The sequence below is a fragment of the Bombyx mandarina genome, chromosome 10 (genome assembly GCF_030267445.1).
Source record: "Bombyx mandarina strain Sakado chromosome 10, ASM3026744v2".
NCBI lineage: Eukaryota > Metazoa > Arthropoda > Insecta > Lepidoptera > Bombycidae > Bombyx > Bombyx mandarina.
Genome location: NC_143217.1, coordinates 2287424 through 2306739, shown reverse-complemented (window position 1 = coordinate 2306739; position 19316 = coordinate 2287424). Strand labels below are relative to the sequence as shown.

Below are 19316 nucleotides of genomic sequence, written 5' to 3'. Positions count from 1 at the left end.
CTGGGGTTAAGTATAAAAGGTAAGTAGGTAGTTTAATAATCTTAGCATTACATTTAAACGTTACATTTTAAATCTTTAGATATGTAGTTCAAATTCTGCGCCTTCGTCTGTATTGTTTGTTGTTATTGCGCTGGGCTGGGCGGAATAATGGCCTCTCGGTGCACCTTGAGCGGTTACCGAAACTCCTAGATATCACAATGTGAATGTGGGAATTCAGTTCAGTTACAACGCTTCAAACTCCTCCCACCACTAAGAGTGGAACAACTGGAACGCATCTGGACCAGGATTAATAGTTGCTAGCTCATGATATACGCTAGTATCGACTGTTCACGATTTTGACTTATTAACATGAGTAATATGCTCTACGGAGATCTAAAGATGACGCTAAACTAAAGATCAATTTCAAACGGCAATTTAGAAACTTTTTTTTTTTTTTTTATTGCCTTTGTAGGTAGACGGGCATACGGCCCACCTGATGGTGAGTGGTTACCGTCGCCCATGGACTTCAGCAATGCCAGGGGCAGAGCCAAGCCGCTGCCTACCGCTTAATACTCTATAAATAAATTTGCAATTGAATTTGGAAATAAGTGGAATTCATACATCGATCAAAACAGTTGCTGAAGAATGAGGGTTAAATACTATAATACTCGTTTTTATATGAGGGTAGAGAAATAAAACGAACGAAAATGTTAAAGCTTCTTGTGTATCAGCATATTGTTCAAAATGTCCCATATAACCAGTGACAGGGTCGTGTGCGGTGCTATCCTGAGGTACAGCGGTCCCAAGCCCTTGTAGAGCCCATGGAAGCCTTCTGTCTTGTATATTTTTGTAATGCAGTCCAGGATGCCTGTGTATAGGACTGCGCCGTGGGAACCCGAACCTGAAAGACATATTTCATTAAAATCGACGCTGGCAATAGAAATACCATAGTTTTATAATCGCGACAAAAAACCTTTTGAAAGCTGTAGGTACTTAATTTGTGGATTGTAAATATAATTTTTCATTAATTAACAGGAAGGTTTAGGCTAATACCTTAATTTATTATCGTGCTCGTCGCTTGAGCTCTTTTAAGATGACACAGATCCGACATTGGAAGTGCCAATAACTTGGGAGTTACTCTGAATCCGTCGGTACGGAGCCTAGATTTGTTTTAACGACTTACGATTGACACATGAAGTCAGTCTCGAATTATACTACTTTACTACTACTACTTTTACTACTTTTCACTACCTTTGTACTACTTTTCAAACCGGGATATAAGACTGATTAGCGGCAGAAAGAGGCAGATAAGGAGGGTGTTGGTTACCCATGCAATCTAACTAGCTATACAACCAGTAAATGCCTTTTACAACACTATCAGGGTGACATGAAAGTTGAAAGCCCAGATCTATAGGACATAAAACGTGGGCTATGAATTATTGATAAAAAATACATTTTTTACTTTACAAATAAGTGGTTTCTAAATTAACAAAAATTAGCTGATTTTGGTGTTTATAAAAAGGATATTAGAGAAATGTGGATAAATTTGTAGAGACCAGAGGACTCGCAGGATAATACTCTGAGGTACTATTTAATGCAGGCTACATCTATTTCGGTTTCTCTACAAATAGAGATTATTAGTATGATACTGATACTGATAGGGGAATATTAGTTTGATCTATCAGTTGTTCTTAGTCTTTTCTTACCATTTTCCTACCTTGTTCTCCCCTAATTCTTCATGAGGGCTTTCGCTATAGTTGATACATACTCAACTAGTCCCATTGCTATTTATACTTGTTTTAAGGTTAGCGCTTAACACAAGACGACCGTAACCTCTCCACTCCAATAAAAACAACAAAAATAAGTATATTTTTAACTTTAAAAGCTTTTGAAAGATAAGTTTTCATGCAGAATGTTTTCAAACAGATATAAAGTATAAATACATAGTAAAAGAAGAAACTGGTGAATAAAAATCGATTCCGAAAAATTCGAGAATTGACACTTTAAGCACTTTCAAAGATAAATATTTCCCGAGTTAAGTTTCTCACTATCCATGCATGTATTATTAAAATTACAAATGTGATTCTTTGAAATCTTTCATGAACATCTTTCGTGGAAATCATTCATGTCTTAATTATTTAACCGATCATGATACCCACAGGGATACAGAAAATGATATATTATATAAAAGGACATACATACATTTATCCAGAAAAGAAGTACCATTCCCGAGGCATTTTTTTTACATTCATCCGAAAATATGTATAATGTTCCAATCATGAAAAAATCGACTGATCTGCGTTTATTAACGTTTCAGTACCTCATGGAAAGCAAAAATATTTTAGTATATACCCACCATAAATATTAAATTATGTGTGAATTAGAAAAGAGACCTTCCCGTCACCACTCTCACGTTAAATCCATTTAATTTGTTTTGAAAACTATGAATAAAAGGCGAAAGAAGTGTTTAGTGGTGCGATATGACTTTTTTCGGCCGGATAGACCAGCACCATGCTACCTAATTCTGCCGCGAAATGCTTTATTATTGACGAGTTGATAATTTTCATTGAAGAACAAAATTATAATGCAAACGAAAATTAATAAAAAAATGTCGACCTAAAGTACAAGATGCAGACTTTTCGCCAAGAACCGTCATCTCATTGAAGACGCTATGAAATGTGTACTTGTTGCGCGTAGCTTTGTATTCTGGCTATATTTACGAGTATAGTTACTATATTAATTTGTAACAATGTACTTATATGTTACTTGTTTTTTTATAAGGTAGTCTGAAGGAAATCGCCATTAGCAGGTAGGCATTGATTGCTCCATTTTAATGATCACAATTTATTGCAAGTATTGTATTTGTAATTTGTTTTAATAGATTTTATTTCACGTACTCTAGGAAGAAATAATTTAATTTTCTGCAAGATTAAAAAACAAGAGTCCCGTAGCTGAAATGCTCAGCTTAAGCGGGTGATAGCGAAAACCCTCCCAATTAAAACTTTTCAACGTTTACCAATCGGAAGTGGAAATTTGTGGAGTACATTTACGAAAACCCATTACCCTGGTTGTAAAGCCTCGTGTTGACGACATCTAGTGGTGTTTCGAAAACCACACACAACACACTGCTAAACAAACTGGCCACGAACGCTAACATCGTCGGCGAATTCTCCCAGTAACCGCGCGAACGAAGTTCTTCTTTTACTCTGTAATTATTTCGTGATTTTTACATGATGATTTTATGCAAATATTTGACTGGATCGAATTGGAATGGATCGATTTGGCATTTAAGAACTGAAAGCGATTGTTTCCGTCGGTAAACAGAAGTTAAGGCAAACTTATCTTGGATTCTAAATCAACAAATGTATAATATTTATAGATCAAGGGTTGCATTTGGATTAATTATGGAAGAGTATTGTTTTTTTTTATATAAAGTTAGTAGGTAGAGCAAAATAATTTTGTTTTTAAGTACAAAAATAAAAAAAGTTTCGCGCAAAAAATCGTTTTCAATTTGTGTTACTTAAATTATGAAAGCATCCCATTGTTGATGTAATTACTAGAACTATGCCATTTTACCCTGGTTGTATAGTCGGACGGTGGTGACGTCGAAAGGGCAAATGACCAAGGATACCACCACACCACTGAGGGCACTGGAGAGGAACGCCAACCCGAATGGTGACTTCTGGCAGATTCCATATGAAACCAGTGTTTCTTTTGTGCTGAAATTTTGATTTAATGCCAAACAATTTTGTTAATAAAAGCGGGTGTTAAACAATACCCGTGGTTCAAGGGTATACCGTCACCATAGCAACCCCCACTTGAAATCTCATTACTGTTTATAAAGCCATAGGCGCATAACCAAATTTAATTCACCAAACCTAATGCTAATTGATGAGCAGTGAAAGCATTATTGTCTCATGACTATAACAGGGATATTTACATTTGGGTATCTAAATTCATTCATCACTTAGTAAATTTAGGAATGAGTTAGGGTTTTTTACACGACAAAATGTTTACTAATTATTTGAAGCTGACTTGGAGCAGTCTTATTATTTTTCTTAAATGTCTATTATTCTCTCCATTCATTTTTAGTCCCATCTTTGGCGCCATAAGTTATAAGTCCCATTGCATACTCAAACATCGAATTTGCTGCGCTGACTCACATAAGGTCGGACATCATCCCGCAAATAAAGCAAATATTTATCAGGATATTATGGGGAATCCTTTCGCAATATACAGTGGAAACGGTTTAGTCAATTCATTATCAATTAATTATTGTATGGTAATTTTTGTTTAGAATAAATTATTTAAATTAAGTAGATACTAATTTCTTGAAACCGCAATGTTGTTTAAGTAGATGGCTGTCATCGCACATTAGTTTTTTTTTATTGTTACATTGCTTTCAAAACTGAAAGCGTTTGGTGAAAACTAAATAGTTATTCGTAATTTTATATTGCGATCAAAAAACTTATTGTCTCTTTAAACTATTAGGAAAGGTCTATACGGTGCGCGACAAAATTAAAAAAGAAGAAACAAACACAGATATAACGAAGGGGAAAAGGGGTGAGTGAGACCCCTTTGCGTTTTTAATTTCTTGCCGATGCTCTTTTTTATTGCCCTTGTAGGCAGACGAGCATACGGCCCACCTGATGGTGAGTGGTTACCGTCGCCCATGGACCTCAGCAATGCCAGGGGCAGAGCCAAGCCGCTGCCTACCGTTAATGCTCATCATATCAGTAATAAAGCATTGCCTGCTTTAGTTACCACCTCTTCCACGCCCACGCCTATTTCAAGGCTTGTTCTCTTTAGCAATGTTCGCAATTCCAAAACGAATTAATGGTTTATGAGTCGAACTTATTACACTTATTCACATGTTATGTAGAGTCGTGAGCGAGTCAGCAAAAAAAGACCGGCCGAACCTTACGTGACCCAAGCTTATATGGCAGGAGAGAATATATCGCACCTTTAGAATCGAAGTGACTTAACTAACAATTTTAAGAAAATTAGTTTCGTACTTCAAAGCGCTCATAAACATATATTCTATCTATATATATAAAAATGAATTGCTGTTCGTTAGTCTCGCTAAAACTCGAGAACGGCTGGACCGATTTGGCTAACTTTGGTCTTGAATTATTGACGGAAGTCCAGAGAAGGTTTAAAAGGTAAATAAAAATGAAAATTCTCGGAATTAAATAAAAATAACAATTTTGTTTTTCCTTTGATGTGTCCCCCGTCGGACGGATTCCTTTCGTTTGTTTTAAGTTTATTTTATACAAAAGCTTAGGTCTTTTATTTATCGATTAAGGCACTACGAAGTCTGCCGGGTCAGCTAGTTAGTTTATAAAATTAAAAAGTCTATTTTAGTCTATAAAAGGATAAAGTACGGTTTTTTTTCTCTTTCAAATAAAGCGCATATCTTAAAGTACGTATTAAAATCGAAAAACTAAAAAAATTACAATCCTTGTATTACATTTTTGGACTTTAACAAAAAATAAGAATTTTGAGAAATTAAGAGACTTCAATTCTAAAGGTGGGATATATTAGCGATATACGTGTATATATTAAAGGCACGCTTTCGTAACCACATTAAATCAGATCAGGACTTACGTTGAGAAAGTCGTCAATTGAGCCGCGCTGCCGATCGCGAGTCTGGTGCATGTGGCTGAGACTCCAGCGAAGAACCCTCGCATACCCTCGTTTCTGTATATCGTGGCTATGCCGTCGAACATTCCTATAGTTTTTACCAAAGGCTGTCTTTTTTTAAATGTATATTAATTCTTATTAGGCATGCTTGCAAGGTGGAAAAGAACAAGGAATATGCTTCCTTAAACTATAGGTCGACATGATAAATGCTTTCGACAATGTCTGATGTTTTTATGCTTTTTAGTCCGTACAACACAGACATTATTAGCTTTTAGATTGGTCCTCTTGTCTAAAACATCTTTCTACATGCATTCTCTCCTCTCCTAGATGTTCCTACATCTTTTCCCGCCTCGATTAGTTTTTATTTTTTAAATTGTAATTACGACCAGAGTTGGTATTTTTAGGAAACCCACAAAAAGGGAGCTCTCAATGAGAATGAGAGATGACCTGAGATTTTCTCGCTAAGAAATATCGCAAGACAACGATTTCGTTGATCCTGATTACAAGGAAACGCGATCCTTATTAAGGACAGAACGACAAAGGAGAATCATCTTAATAATTACAACAGTTTAGTCTAGAATTCAACATACGGAACTATATATATGAGGCAACATATTTAAATTTGTCTCTACAAACTCCAGCCACTTTACAGACCTTTATAACTGTGTTGTCTGCCCACTGCGATGCTAGGGTGAGCCACGGCTTGTATCCTGGTCTTCAGAACGAAGGTTGGATTAGCAGCCACCCCACTCAGCACGCCGCTCGCGCTCGACCAGAATATCGCTCTGTTGACACTTATTTCGCCGTCTTTTGTCTTAGTCCAGCCCTGCACCTCGGCAACGTGGTACATACCTAGTCTGTATCGGGAAATAATTTAAAAATTAGATGGAGTAGACAGGGGTACTTTCTCAGTGTTGCAGTTAGAAGAGTGAGACATTTCCAAAACTTATTTCCATTGCTTAAGCACTTTTAAAAAGTCGTCGTGGCCTAAAGGATAAGACGTCCGGTGCATTCGTGTTGAGCGATGCACCGGTGTTCGAATCCCGCAGGCGAGTACCAATTTTTGTAATGAAATATGCATTTAACAAATGTTCATGATTGACTTCCACGGTGAAGGATTAGCATCGTGTAATAAAAATCAAACCCGCAAAATTATAATTTGTGTAATTAATGGTGGTAGGACCTCTTGTGAGTCCGCGTACATCATGATAGAGGTTAACGTATTAAGTTTTAAGGTTACTGTCATCGATATATTACCACGTAATATATCGATGGTTACTGTCCAAACATTCCGTTTTAATTATCGTCAAGGCCAAGGGCCGTATATCGATTAGGATATAAAATATTTAAAAAAAAGCATTAGTATTCATTGGTTGTTTCTCATTTCATATTACATAACATATCAGAAGTGTAAATTTGTTTAAGTATTATTATTCTTTGTTGGTCAGCAGTAAGGCGATTGTTTGTTAAATTTGGTACCCGTCTCAGATATCGAGAGAATGTGACATGCGTAATATTAAAAGATTCAGAGTAAATTTTCCAAGTACAAAATGAAAAAAAAAAAAAAAAAAGTACAAAATGAATAAATTTTTTCATTGCCGTCATGGTTGTACCTGAATATAATTTATCTATTCAATGAAACTTTTTTTTAGTGTTCGTTCGTGAAAATTTTTTTTTGAAACTTTCGACTCGCCATCGGTGACTAAGCGAAACTAGGGAACTTTTTTTATTGCTTGGATCGTTGGACGATCTCACAGCCCACCTGGTGATAAGTGGTTACTGGAGCCCATAGACATCTACGACGTAAATGCGCCACTCACTTTGAGATATCAGTTCTAAGGTCTCAGTATAGTTACAACGGCTGCCCTGCCTTTCAAACCGAAACGCATTAAGTACTGCTTCACGGCAGAAATAGGCAGGGTGTGGTGGTACCTACCCGCGCGGACTCACAAGAGGTCCTACCACCAGTAATTACGCCATTAATTAGCTTTGGACTAGATTTTGAAAAAAAAATACAAAGTTCAATAACCTTACGGAGTTCATGGTGAAACCGAGCAGCATTGCTGGGGCCAGGCCCTTCTGCAACGCCAGAGCACCGTCGGCCCTAGCGATCACGTATAACGCATGGAAGATCCCCCTATATCTGGTGGACTGTTCGGTCTTCGCTTTCAATTCGCCCTGTAGCTGCAGACGAGTTTTCACTACGTCCATTGGATTTGTTATTATTGTGGCTCCGACTCCAGCCAAACCTCCGATAATGAAGTCCATGGTTTCTGAACAATAAAGCAGTACTCCGGAATCTATCATATAAAGGCGTATCTAAACTAACAAAAAAAAAACAGTTGTATCACATGTAAACCTTATCTTTTTTTCTATTTTTTTATTGCCCGAGCAGGCAGACGATCATACGGCCCACCTGATGGTAAGTGGTTACCGTCGCTCATGGACGTCAGCAATGCCAGGGGCAGAGCCAAGCCGCGGCCTACCGCAATCTGTTATTATTATAAGATGAAAATTCAGGGAATCCTTTGCCTTGTTAGAAAAAAATATGGAGTGACTATTAAGTACACTAATAAGTCTATGTTCAATGGATACAATAAAAAAATATATCTAAACTTTTTTGGACTACGCCAATAGCTGTCATGTCTTAATAAGACGCCTGACGTGCTTGTATCGAGTGATCGATTGTGTTAGTGTTTATAAAAACGCGGGGTTGCTGACCCCTTGAGGCACATGTGTGCTTAGTGCGAGTTTTTTAACGTTCACGATAGCGTAAAAGTTAATTTAATTTGTATGCACTTGGAACAGCGCCCCTAGCGGCCAGCGTAGGTACACGTTTTACAAGTCCTTACAAATTTGAGTAAACTTTTACGCTGTCGAGAACGTTAAAAAAAATCGCACTAAGCTCACTGACTCCTACATAATAAGTTACCGTTGAGAAATTTTAAATAACAACTTGTGGAAAGGGATTTTTTTCTTACTGCCAATGTTCGCCCAGCGTTGTTCGAAATTAGGCCTTAATCTACTACAATAATAATAACTAATAAAGAATGTTTGCTCGATGTGGGAATTGATCCCTAACGACTAATGCACTACCCTAACTACCTACTAATGGTACCGTGTCAGTCAATTCTACAACTATTATAGTCTACATTTCTACAATAATACCTTAATTCGAAATTAATATTTATTGATATATAAAGTTACTCTTTTCTTTTGTTACTTTTTTTTGTACTGATAAGGAGAAAATTACTAGCTGTTTGAAAAGTGTTTCATGATAACCTTAAAAAAACGTAAACAGGTACTAAATAAAAAATAAAATAAAAACGATTAACAACAGAGAAGAAATTGTATGTTTAGCCAGCGTGGTTAAGGAAAAATGTCAGTGTAGTCTTCCGTGGCAACGAGTTTTTGTTTCAGGATAAAAGGAAATTATTTCACTTTCCTGACTGACTCATACTCATGACGAGCAATTTAAACAAAATCATCTTAATCCGTTACTTCGCTTCGGCGTGAAAGAAGGAAAAACACACGTTCATATTTTGGATTTTATAGATTACCGAGCCATGAATCATTAAATCTATCACGCGGTACACTATTATCGTGCTAATAAATTACTTTACCACGCCTAGGTACGGAACGTGCAAAAAAAATGAAACAGAAAATGATAAAATTGTTCAGTCTTTAGTATTATCGGCCTTGAAATGATAATTTTTAAATTCAATTCAATTAATATGTCATAACGAGTGCGTACTTAATGACCTAAGTACGAACTAAATTATCCATTTAAAAGTCTAATAAAAATTAAGAGATAAATTACTTACATAATATAAATAAATAAATTACACTAAGGCAGTATTCGTAATGAGTTAACAGCGAGAATGTGACTCGCAAAACATTCTATTACTTTTAAATACACGCCCGATAAAGAGAATTAAAGCTATGTCACCTTTACACATAAGATAAAGTAAACACAAGTTAAATCATTTCACGACACGACCGAGACATTGAGAACAGATAACCGACTAGACGTCGCATGATTATCGTTAACAATTTTCTTTTACGCACTAGCCAGTTGTGACGTAGCGTAGTGTGAATGATCGAATTATTTGGCAAAAATAATTTCGCGGAAGTTATTGAGCGGATTACGTAATCGTGCCACGCCGCGAGCGGCCTTGTGACGACTGATTCACGATTGTGTTTGTATGGCCAATCTCATTTTACCGTATAAAACAGCTGTATTGTTTAAGCTTAACGTATTGGATTGTAAATTACAGTACTTGTAGCGGCATCTATTGACGAATGGATAAAAGTGGACGAAAAACTAATTTGCGTTAATGGAAATTTCAGGTTATCGCAAATACACAGTCAAAGTACTGCAGGGCCCTCAAACTGCGATACTTTAAGACATATATTTTTTTGTAAGAAAACTAGCGACATCTTGTAGCTAATGCCCCTAAAGTTATATGTTAAACACAGAAAATAAAAAAATTAAATATAGGATAGGTAATATTTGTTACTGCCATCTACAGGAGCAATGAGAAACTAATCGAAGCGAAGCCATCTAGTGGCCGACGCCCGTAAACATTTTTGTTGAGTGATTGAGTTGCTTGTCTATAACTATTTTAATGGTATTATCTATGGTTTCCGGAATCTCAATTGTACCATAAAGATAGTCTGCATAAAGAGTAATAACTAAGTCTGTATGTACAAAGTCGTTTACAATGAACTGGTTACTTGCTTTGCTGTACATGTGACAGAATAACGATAGATTATAAACCAATAGACATCGGTCCAGTTAATCCAACAGCCGTAGCTATTATTTTAAACGAGTAGCGTCGCCCCATAGCAAGCCATCGGGTATATCACAGTTGGCTCACCGGGTTTCTATGTACTTAATCAAATCAAATCAAATCAAATCAAATCAAAAAAGTTTTATTCAACATAAATGAAAGTACATACTTGTTGAACGTCAAAAGAACTACCGCCAATTCACAAGAATTAGCCTCCGTCCTGAGAAGAATTGGCAAGAAACTCAGCGGGCATGTCTTTTTTTTTTTTAAATATTCATTTTTACAATAAGTAATTATAACATAACAATTTTACAATATTGAAATGCCCGGAGCGAGCAACTCATTCCTACTTTGTGCAATCTTCTAGAACTAGATAATCATTGACTTTATAGTAAGCTTTATTGCACAGATGTTCTTTAATAGTTTTCTTAAACCTATGTATATGTAGGTTCTGAACATCTTGTGGGATTTTGTTGTACAGGCGCACAGACAAACACCCGAATGAATTTCGTAAAACTTACTTACTTAGTGCGCGTTTTTTAATTTCTCGATCGCGGAAAAGTTAACTCAAATTTGTATGGAGTTGGAACGGCGCCCCTACGTTTGCGGCTAGGGTTGTTGTTCAGTGTGCTTAGTGCGAGTTTTTTAACGTTCTCGATAGCGTAAAAGTTAACCCAATTTTGTATGCAGTTGGAACAGCGCCCCTAGCGGCGAACTTAGGCAAACGATCCCATTCCATACAAATATGAGCTAACTTTTACGCTATCGAGAACGTTAAAAAACTCGCACTAAGCACGCGCAGCAGCGCTGTTTCAGGAGCCCATAGGTATCACAGCCTGTAGTATGCTGCCACTAGCCCTAAGGTAGGCCTTAGGCGTGGAAATCGCGTATGAGGTTCGGCCCCCTACCTGAAAGGGTGGCCTACCCGTGCGGTCTTACAATATGTTCTTTTATTTATTTTTTTTAATTTAAAGAATTTGAATTTTTATTTTGATTTTTGATAAAAGTTGATGAGATTGTGTGAACTTTATCTATTCCGTGGTGTGAACAAACCTAAAGATTACAAAAACCATCTTTTATCCATTTCGTTTAATATTAATATTTTTCTTTGAAACGCGTCATCCGCGCCGATGTTTGCCAGAGTAAATAATAACAATTAAAAAAAATATACAAATTCGTTGTTAATTTTTTTAAGCTGACACTTATACAAAATTAAGGCTTACTTTAACCTGAAAGGTATGTATTAATTATAGTAGTTTTATACATAGGTACTAAATTAATGAATTCAGTAATTAATTTATTTTATTTATTCATTAATTAATTAGGTGATTAGTGACAAGGACAAGCAAAGTTGTTTCATTCAGCGTATGGCAAGGTCACGGTCAATCGATGAATTTGAGTTAGTTAATGACGGAGCTCGAGGTGGCCACTGTAGATATGCTTCAGATTCATTAAGTCGTATATCCAATTGATTATAAAATTGTGTAATTTAAGCTTTAAAAACACGCTGTATAACAGCGAACTGGTTGAAAATAAATTGGCTCACAATCTGGGTCTGCGGAGGGACTTCGGTTCCCTCTGTATTTTGTACCGTATGTTCCATGGGAAGTGCTCTGAGGAATTGTTTGAGATGATACCATCATCAGCACTGTTTTTACCATCGCACTGCCTACCACTGAAGTAGAGTTCATCCATACTACCTGGAGCCACTGCGTTCATCCACAGTGCGTTTCCAGAGATCTTTTTTGCCACGTACTATCCGGCTTTGGAATGAGCTCCCCTCCACGGTGTTTCCCGAGCGCTATGACATATCCTTCTTCAAATGGGTGTACTTAACAGTAGGCGGCGGCTTGGCTCTGTCCCTGGCATCGACGGTAACCACTCACCATCAGATGGGCCGTATGCTCTTCTGCCTACAAGGGCAATAAAAAAAAAAAAAGTGTAGGTGCTGTGCGGTAGCTGTCATGAAAAGAAGATTTTGTAAGAGATAGACAAAAACTATTTTCAAGATGCACATGTTACATACAAGTCCAAACTACAATATCCGGGGGGACCGTCGGTCTACCGAGATGACCCAGTCGGTAACAAATTTAAACGTACTTATATGCATAAAGTTCAAGCATTCGCTTCTTAAGCACACTGAAATCTTTCATCAAAAGCAGTGGCCATGCGTTATGATCATCACCTCATTCACCGTTCTGGTCCAAGACAAGCCCTCGTGGATTCATACGATACGTTATCATTGGACCATCTGCAACTCTAACACTAGAAGCAGGTCCCTGGAATCCTTATAACCGTACTCGTCAAACTCTTCGGAGAGTGAAACCTAAACCGTATATAAGCCCGCTTGCCAGATCTTCTCAGCCGTTTGCGATTCCGATCCAATATGATCGACAAATTAATTAAGAACGAATAATAACATGACTAGTTTACTTAATTGACGGTCAAGTCATAGTAGTGGAAAGGCACCTTGAGAAGAAGGAGAACGATTTAATATTGTAGAGCTGATTGCCCGACTACAGAAAAAGAACAATTCTTCCACCGTTAAGAGCTGTGATGTCGATTAAATTAAGATTCCGGCAGGCGAGCCATTCTGAAGTTGAATCGGACATGCGAACTCTCGACGGGCGAAATCTTTATTGACTGATGAAGGAGGAAGGGAACGGAAGATCAAGAGAAGGACTCAAATGGCTAAAGCTTGGATGAGCAAGCTGACACATATTTGGCAGGGCAGAAAAGTCTTCAGTTTTAATAAGATGACACCAGACCTAACGTTGGCTTTCTCGATTTTTCTCTATAGTGCAGAGTCGTGGACGATTCCAGCAACTTCGCGTAATAAACGAGATCGTAGATCAGAGCAAACGGTATGCCTGCCTTATGTTTAGATAAAATAATTTTGTTTCCATGTTTTAGGAAATTTTTACTGTCTATCTAATAAATTTTATGTCAACTTAAGTCCCGTTAGTGATTAACGATCAAACCTTATTTTTTATTTATTAATTAAAAACTTTAATTTTTTTTGCAAGAATTTTGTTTTTATTTTGTCATGACTTAGAATAAAAAATTTCATATTACTCTGATTTTTTCACCCCTCTACGATCAACCCCTATTTTTTATTTGCTTATTACTAACATTTTAGAAACGGGAACTTGAAATAAAAAAAAAATTATATATTTTACCTTCGTTGTGTTTAACTCGATCAGGCTACGCCGATATTAGTAACAGACAAACTGAATGATAGAAAATACTGGTGGTGTAAATTTCCTTACGCCCCTAACCTCTGATGCCAGTGCAGGATTAGCAACTTAACTTATGAGTAGCAAAACGTGCGGGTTAATTAAATTAACTTAAATCCTAAAAACTAGCATCACAAACAGTTCAATATACCGTGCTCTGCTTTGATTAATGTTACATGAAAGTTGACTTCTTTTCAGAACATTACTCTTAGTAGGACCTCTTGTGAGTCCGCACGGGTACGTACCACCGCCCTGCCTATTTCTGCCGTGAAGCAGTAATACGTTTCGGCTAGAAGGGTGGGCAAGCCGTTGTAATACTGAGAACTTTGAAATTATATCTCAAGGTGTGTGGCGCATTTACGTTGTAGATGTTTATGGGCTCCGATAACCACTTAACACCATGTGGGCTGTGAGTTCGTCCACCCATCGTATAAAATAATAATAAAAATACAGTGATTTCACTGGTATATCTCCGGTTCGCACTTCTACAGAGTATAAACTAACCATGTATACATATATCCACTGTGGATTAGCTCCTTTACTTGTGACGCGACGTTGATCCGTTAACAAAATATATTAGTTTTTTATTTTTTTTTATTGCCCTTGTAGGTAGACGAGCATACGGCCCACCTGATGGTGAGTGGTTACCGTCGCCCATGGACTTCAGCAATGCCAGGGGCAGAGCCAAGCCGCTGCCTACCGTTAATGTAGTGTAATTAATTATATTTGGCATGCATGCGAGCTCCTATAGATAGGTACTATAATGGTGTCTATTTCTAATGAAGCAGACGCGTCTTAGGGCAAAGAGCAAAGTGTATAGCAAGTTAAATCTAACATCTCAATTTGGGCGGCGACATTCACATCCCATTAAATCATGTTTGGTATTATAACAGATGGGATACTTGGAGACTTATCTTTACTAGAGGTCCCGTAGTAGTCGAAATTCGACTATAATTAATTGGAATTGTAACTTTGTACACTATTGTGATTGTATTTTATACTTCTATAATCACAAATTTCGCCAAGACTACACTATAAAAAATATTAACAAAGACAAATAATATTTAATCTATTCTCAATTTGACAACAGACGTCAAGAACAAAAGCTTGACAATAAATAGTATGCATGCGTGTGTGCGTCAAATACATGGTATGTAGTGTGTGTAATGTTTTCTTTATTGATTTAATGTATCTTTTATGCATTATTTAAAAAAAATATTAGCGTTGTGCACTTCTTCTCTATATTCTCTATAAGTGTGGAAAATTTCATACTCCTCCGTCCGCGCAATTTTCGTAAAAAGGGATACAAAGTTTTTGCTTCACGTATTAATATATAGATAAAAGTAATTTTCCCATATAAATCATGAACATTGTTGAAAGAGTTGTTTTATTTATATCCTAAACATGGATGGTGCGTGAAGAGAACTAGGGTCGTTTATTTGAATTTTCCACAGGGTCTAAGTTGGCTCAATTCGGCACTGCCCCGTTCCGCACTCATTATTCCTACTCAACATGTTTTTGTCTATTAGTCAAATGTAAATTGCGTGATTTTGCTATTCGTAACACTATCTGACCTCATGCATACACAAGAATTTTGTTACTTACCACATTGTTCTATGCTTTTTTTTATTGCTTAGATGGTTGGACGATCTCACAGTCCACCTGGTGTTAAGTGGTTACTGGAGCCCATAGACATCTACAACGTAAATGCGCCACCCACCTGGAGATATAAGTTCTAAGGGTCTCAGTATAGTTACAACGGCTGCCCCACCCTTCAAACCGAAATGCATTACTGCTTCACGGCAGAAATAGGCAGGGTGGTGGTACCTATCCGCGCGGACTCACAAGAGGTCCTACCACCAGTAATTAAGCAAATTATAATTTTGCGGGTTTGATTTTTATTACACGATGTTATTCCTTCACCGTGGAAGTCAATCGTGAACATTTGTTGAGTACGTATTTCATTAGAAAAATTGGTACACCGGTGGAACACCGGTGCATCGCTCAACACGGGACTCCGGTAACCATACTCGTCGAGCCCGACAAAGAGCTCGATGTGCAACCCGAACCCACGCATCAGCCCGGTGACTTTATCGCCGGATCTTCTCAGCGGGTCGCGATTCCGATCCGGTAGTAGATTCATTCGCGAAGCAGCTGCTCTTGAGTTGTTAGGTCTCCTTTGGAGGCGCTCGGGCAGCTGTAAGCAAATTCCACCGCTCCTGGCTAAGCCTTTGCTCGCTAACCTGACCTGGTGAAACTGGAGAGGCCTTCGGGTCACCAGTAATACTTCAATCCTAAAAAAAAAAACAATTCGGTCCATCGAAATTTGTAAGAAGCCGGACTACATAGCCGGCCTTTCACATCTTTTCGAAACAAACGTGGAGAGGCTCCAAATAAAAATAAAGTGTGGTCTTTTAAGATTGGTTGGTGACCCGAGCTGTTAATACGGCTGGATGGCAGAGAAGCAGTAGCTGTAGCTCGCATAGTGGTGAAGGTTTTATTTTATTTAAATGATGAGCTGAATTTGATGAATTGAGATGAATTTAAATGAGTTTCCCGTCCGTCTGATAGCAAATTTCAACGTCAGTCGTAAGCGTCAGCAATGCCAGGAGTACAGCTCCAGCGATTGCAACAGAAAACCCGTCGATATAGCTGGTCGATATTTAAGAATTGTTATTGAACCATTAGGCAGCCAACGACCGATAGCTGATGACAAATAGAATCCAAGGTCAGAATATCGATCCATTTCTAATGATGACTGCCCACATATTGTCGTCTACAAATTACGACGGGTACATGGAAGGTTTCAAGGGCGATGAGTGAGTTATTGTAATGGATGGACGTAACAGTACCTATTTCGAAGCTGGCAATTAATGATAAGCTCAGTATAATCAATTACGTGTCGTAAAGTTATGAAAACTGATAACATATTTTTTTATTGCTTAGACTGGTGGACGAGCTCACAGCCCCCCTGGTGTTAAGTGGTTACTGGAGCCCATAGATATCAACAACGTAAATGCCGCCATCTACCTTGAGATATGAGTTTTAAGATCTCAATATAGTTACAACGCCGCCCCACCCTTCAAACCGAAACGCATTACTGCTTCACGGCCGAAATAGGCAGGGTGGTACCTACCCGTGCGGACTCACAGGTCCTACTAATGTAATGTAAAAGCGAGCCTAACACTTTCGGAAATGCTTCAAATTATATTTTGAAAATTGTTTTTTTTTGTACCTACAGAATTTTAGCTGATTGTTTAGTTTCCTTTTTATGAATTTATTTTATTACCGTGGTTAAAATAAAAACGTATCCTACAGAGATGTTATGTCCAAAGAGAATGGAGCTGTCACAAATGACAGTTGGAAATTTGAGCATGTTGAATTTTTAAATTATATCTCAAGTATTATCTGATTACAAAGGGCGCAGTGTTGGAATCTAATGCATTAAATCGGTGCGTGACGTGTGCGACCATCGGTCAAGCGAGGGTCGCGATAGTGTTCGATAGGCGCGCAGGGAGGGGCACCACGCCGCCCAAGGCCAGCGCCGGCTGTCGGCGGGCGGGCTCGCGCGGCACCGCACGCCCCATGCTGCCCGCGACACTAGCTCCCCTCGACGCGAGCAAAACGCGCGCTATCACATCTATATACGCACCGCGAAAATACAAATCGCGTAATAGAACAGCACAGACCAGAATGTTGGAGAACGACATACAGATCAAGCCCAGCCTCTCTCCTTTCCATCCCTTGCCGGCTATAGGACAGAAGCTGGAGAGATCAAAAACCAAAATTATTGTTTTCGATCTTAACGAAAATAACGCTTTAGAGCGTTCGATAAAATGCAATATTTTGAAACCGTTGACCCCTCTGAGGATTGAGGGATTTAAGAGAAAGAATTCATTAGGGCAGATCGACAAGAAACCACAACAGTTGATCCGCGAGAACACGTACGATGTTCTTGAACCGTTATACATTAATTCGACAGCCGAGAAGGACACGAGTAATACAAACGGTCAGAAATCGGATGATAACATAAACGACAATGTTTCAATAAACGAAGCAAAAGATTCTCCAAAAACAAGATTCAAGAAAGCAGTGACTAAAGTTGCGAAAATGTCCTCGACGCCCGAGACGGGAAAGCTGTTGTCTCTCAGAGAAAAACAAACTTTCACAATTCCTCCCACCACTAAAGAAGGTCAATGTAAGCTGGAAGTGCTGCCCCAAAGTCCTGCCCAGAAGTTGAACAAGCTGTCGGAAATCTTTCAGGACTTGGAAATGAAAGGACGTCGAGATAAAATGAAAAAGGAGAACAGTTGGTTTTAAGTCAATTTTAGATGTAAGATTGTAATTCAAATGTTGGGTGTGACAGAGTTTATTTAGAGTTTAAGAAATGTTAATTAATATTTTGGTGATCATTGGTCAATGACCCCTGGATTCTGCACTACAGTTGTTCGTGATCACAATCAGAATATTTGTTAAATATTTTGGTACTTAGGATTTGGGTATAAGTAGTTCTTGTCTGACGTGGTTCTGGTACACATAACACAGGAGAAAATCCTAGCTTGGGACTTTGAATGTGGGGCGTTTATTTGTTGGTATTGTGTGTTAATTTTTTTTCTGTTAAATGGTGAATATATTGGCTATGTTGCTCAAGTTTAATTATTGTCTGTTGTAAAGTTAATAAAAGTGTGTCTAAATTAATGTCCCTTTTTCTTGAATTAATACATTGGTTTTTATCAATCACGTCATGGGCGTCTGAACATCGCTTATTAGTAATGTACCCTAGCAATTTTTTTTTTTATTACCCTGACCAAAAATACAGTAAGATCCACATTCAACAACGATAAGTGTAAAGTAGTACCTTTTATGTTTGGCACGTAGATGGATGACCGAGTTCAGGGTCTAGGTAGTTTAAGGTGGTCATTGGAGCTCATAAATAACACAATAAGAATCTGCCACAATAGCTCAGACATAACCTTGAGACATGAGATCGAAATTTCAATTGTATGGTATAAAGACTGTCATACCCTGCAAACCGTAACCTATGACTGCTTTGCGTTCGAATGGTGATTGGTACCTAGCCATGCAAATATGCGATTGCATTGCGCTAGTATAATACTCAGAGAACGCTGCTGCCCATTCTCCGGTGAATCCTTTAGTCGTCTAAGGCTCCTCGCGCACATAAGCAGCCCGGAACTCTTGGCTGCGGCAGCCAATACAGCGCGCCTGTTGCACGGCAGCCAGAGCGAGTGCTGGCGAATGTGGGTGCTGTCAGTCCCCGCGCACTTGCTGTAGCAGCCAATGCATATTCGTTTTGCCAAATGTTAGTTATATGACACAGCATGCTTGTACAATCTCTTGTATTTAAAAAAACCGGTCTGGGTATGTATGAACATCTATAAAATAGTTGTAGAATAAGCCTTTTGAATGCCGTTCTAGAAAAAGAGGATCAATCCAGTGTATTTTCTTTGCTTTGAGTTTTCTACGAGATAAAGTCCAAATCGCTCGACGAAAGGGACATAAATGGGCGTCGACTGGCTGCTATAACTGGCTGCCTAGTGCGCGAGGAGTGTAAATCACCACGTCCTATGTCATAAAAACGATACGGTATAGATGTGGTGGTCTGTTCTAGCCGAATGTGACCTTTCGAACGACTCCTTAACAGTGA

At 38.2% G+C, this 19316-nt stretch overlaps 2 protein-coding genes across 4 annotated transcripts; one reads left to right on the top strand and one right to left on the bottom strand.

Annotated features, from left to right (window-relative positions):
- Positions 1-685: 685 nt before the first annotated feature.
- LOC114249005 (solute carrier family 25 member 35) lies at positions 686-9824 on the bottom strand. Of its 3 annotated transcripts, none has more exons than XM_028182466.2 (6): positions 9447-9824; positions 7652-7895; positions 6277-6479; positions 5587-5710; positions 3556-3698; positions 686-880 (listed from the first exon to the last, which is right to left on the bottom strand). In XM_028182466.2, exons 2-6 carry the CDS (start codon positions 7888-7890, stop codon positions 690-692), a joined length of 900 nt encoding a protein of 299 aa, XP_028038267.1. In that variant the 5' UTR covers positions 7891-7895; positions 9447-9824; the 3' UTR covers positions 686-689. The 3 variants fall into 3 exon arrangements, with proteins under 3 accessions (XP_028038267.1, XP_028038266.1, XP_028038265.1); XM_028182465.2 differs by lacking the exon at positions 3556-3698 and adding an exon at positions 3043-3185 and having other exon boundaries at positions 7652-7922; positions 9447-9823; XM_028182464.2 differs by lacking the exon at positions 3556-3698 and adding an exon at positions 3043-3185 and having other exon boundaries at positions 9447-9823.
- Positions 9825-17137: 7313 nt separating this feature from the next.
- On the top strand, positions 17138-18349 carry LOC149502126 (uncharacterized). Its single transcript, XM_089730120.1, has one exon. The coding sequence runs from the start codon at positions 17237-17239 to the stop codon at positions 17969-17971; it is 735 nt and encodes a 244-aa protein (XP_089586246.1). The 5' UTR covers positions 17138-17236; the 3' UTR covers positions 17972-18349.
- The last annotated feature ends 967 nt before the right edge of the window (positions 18350-19316 follow it).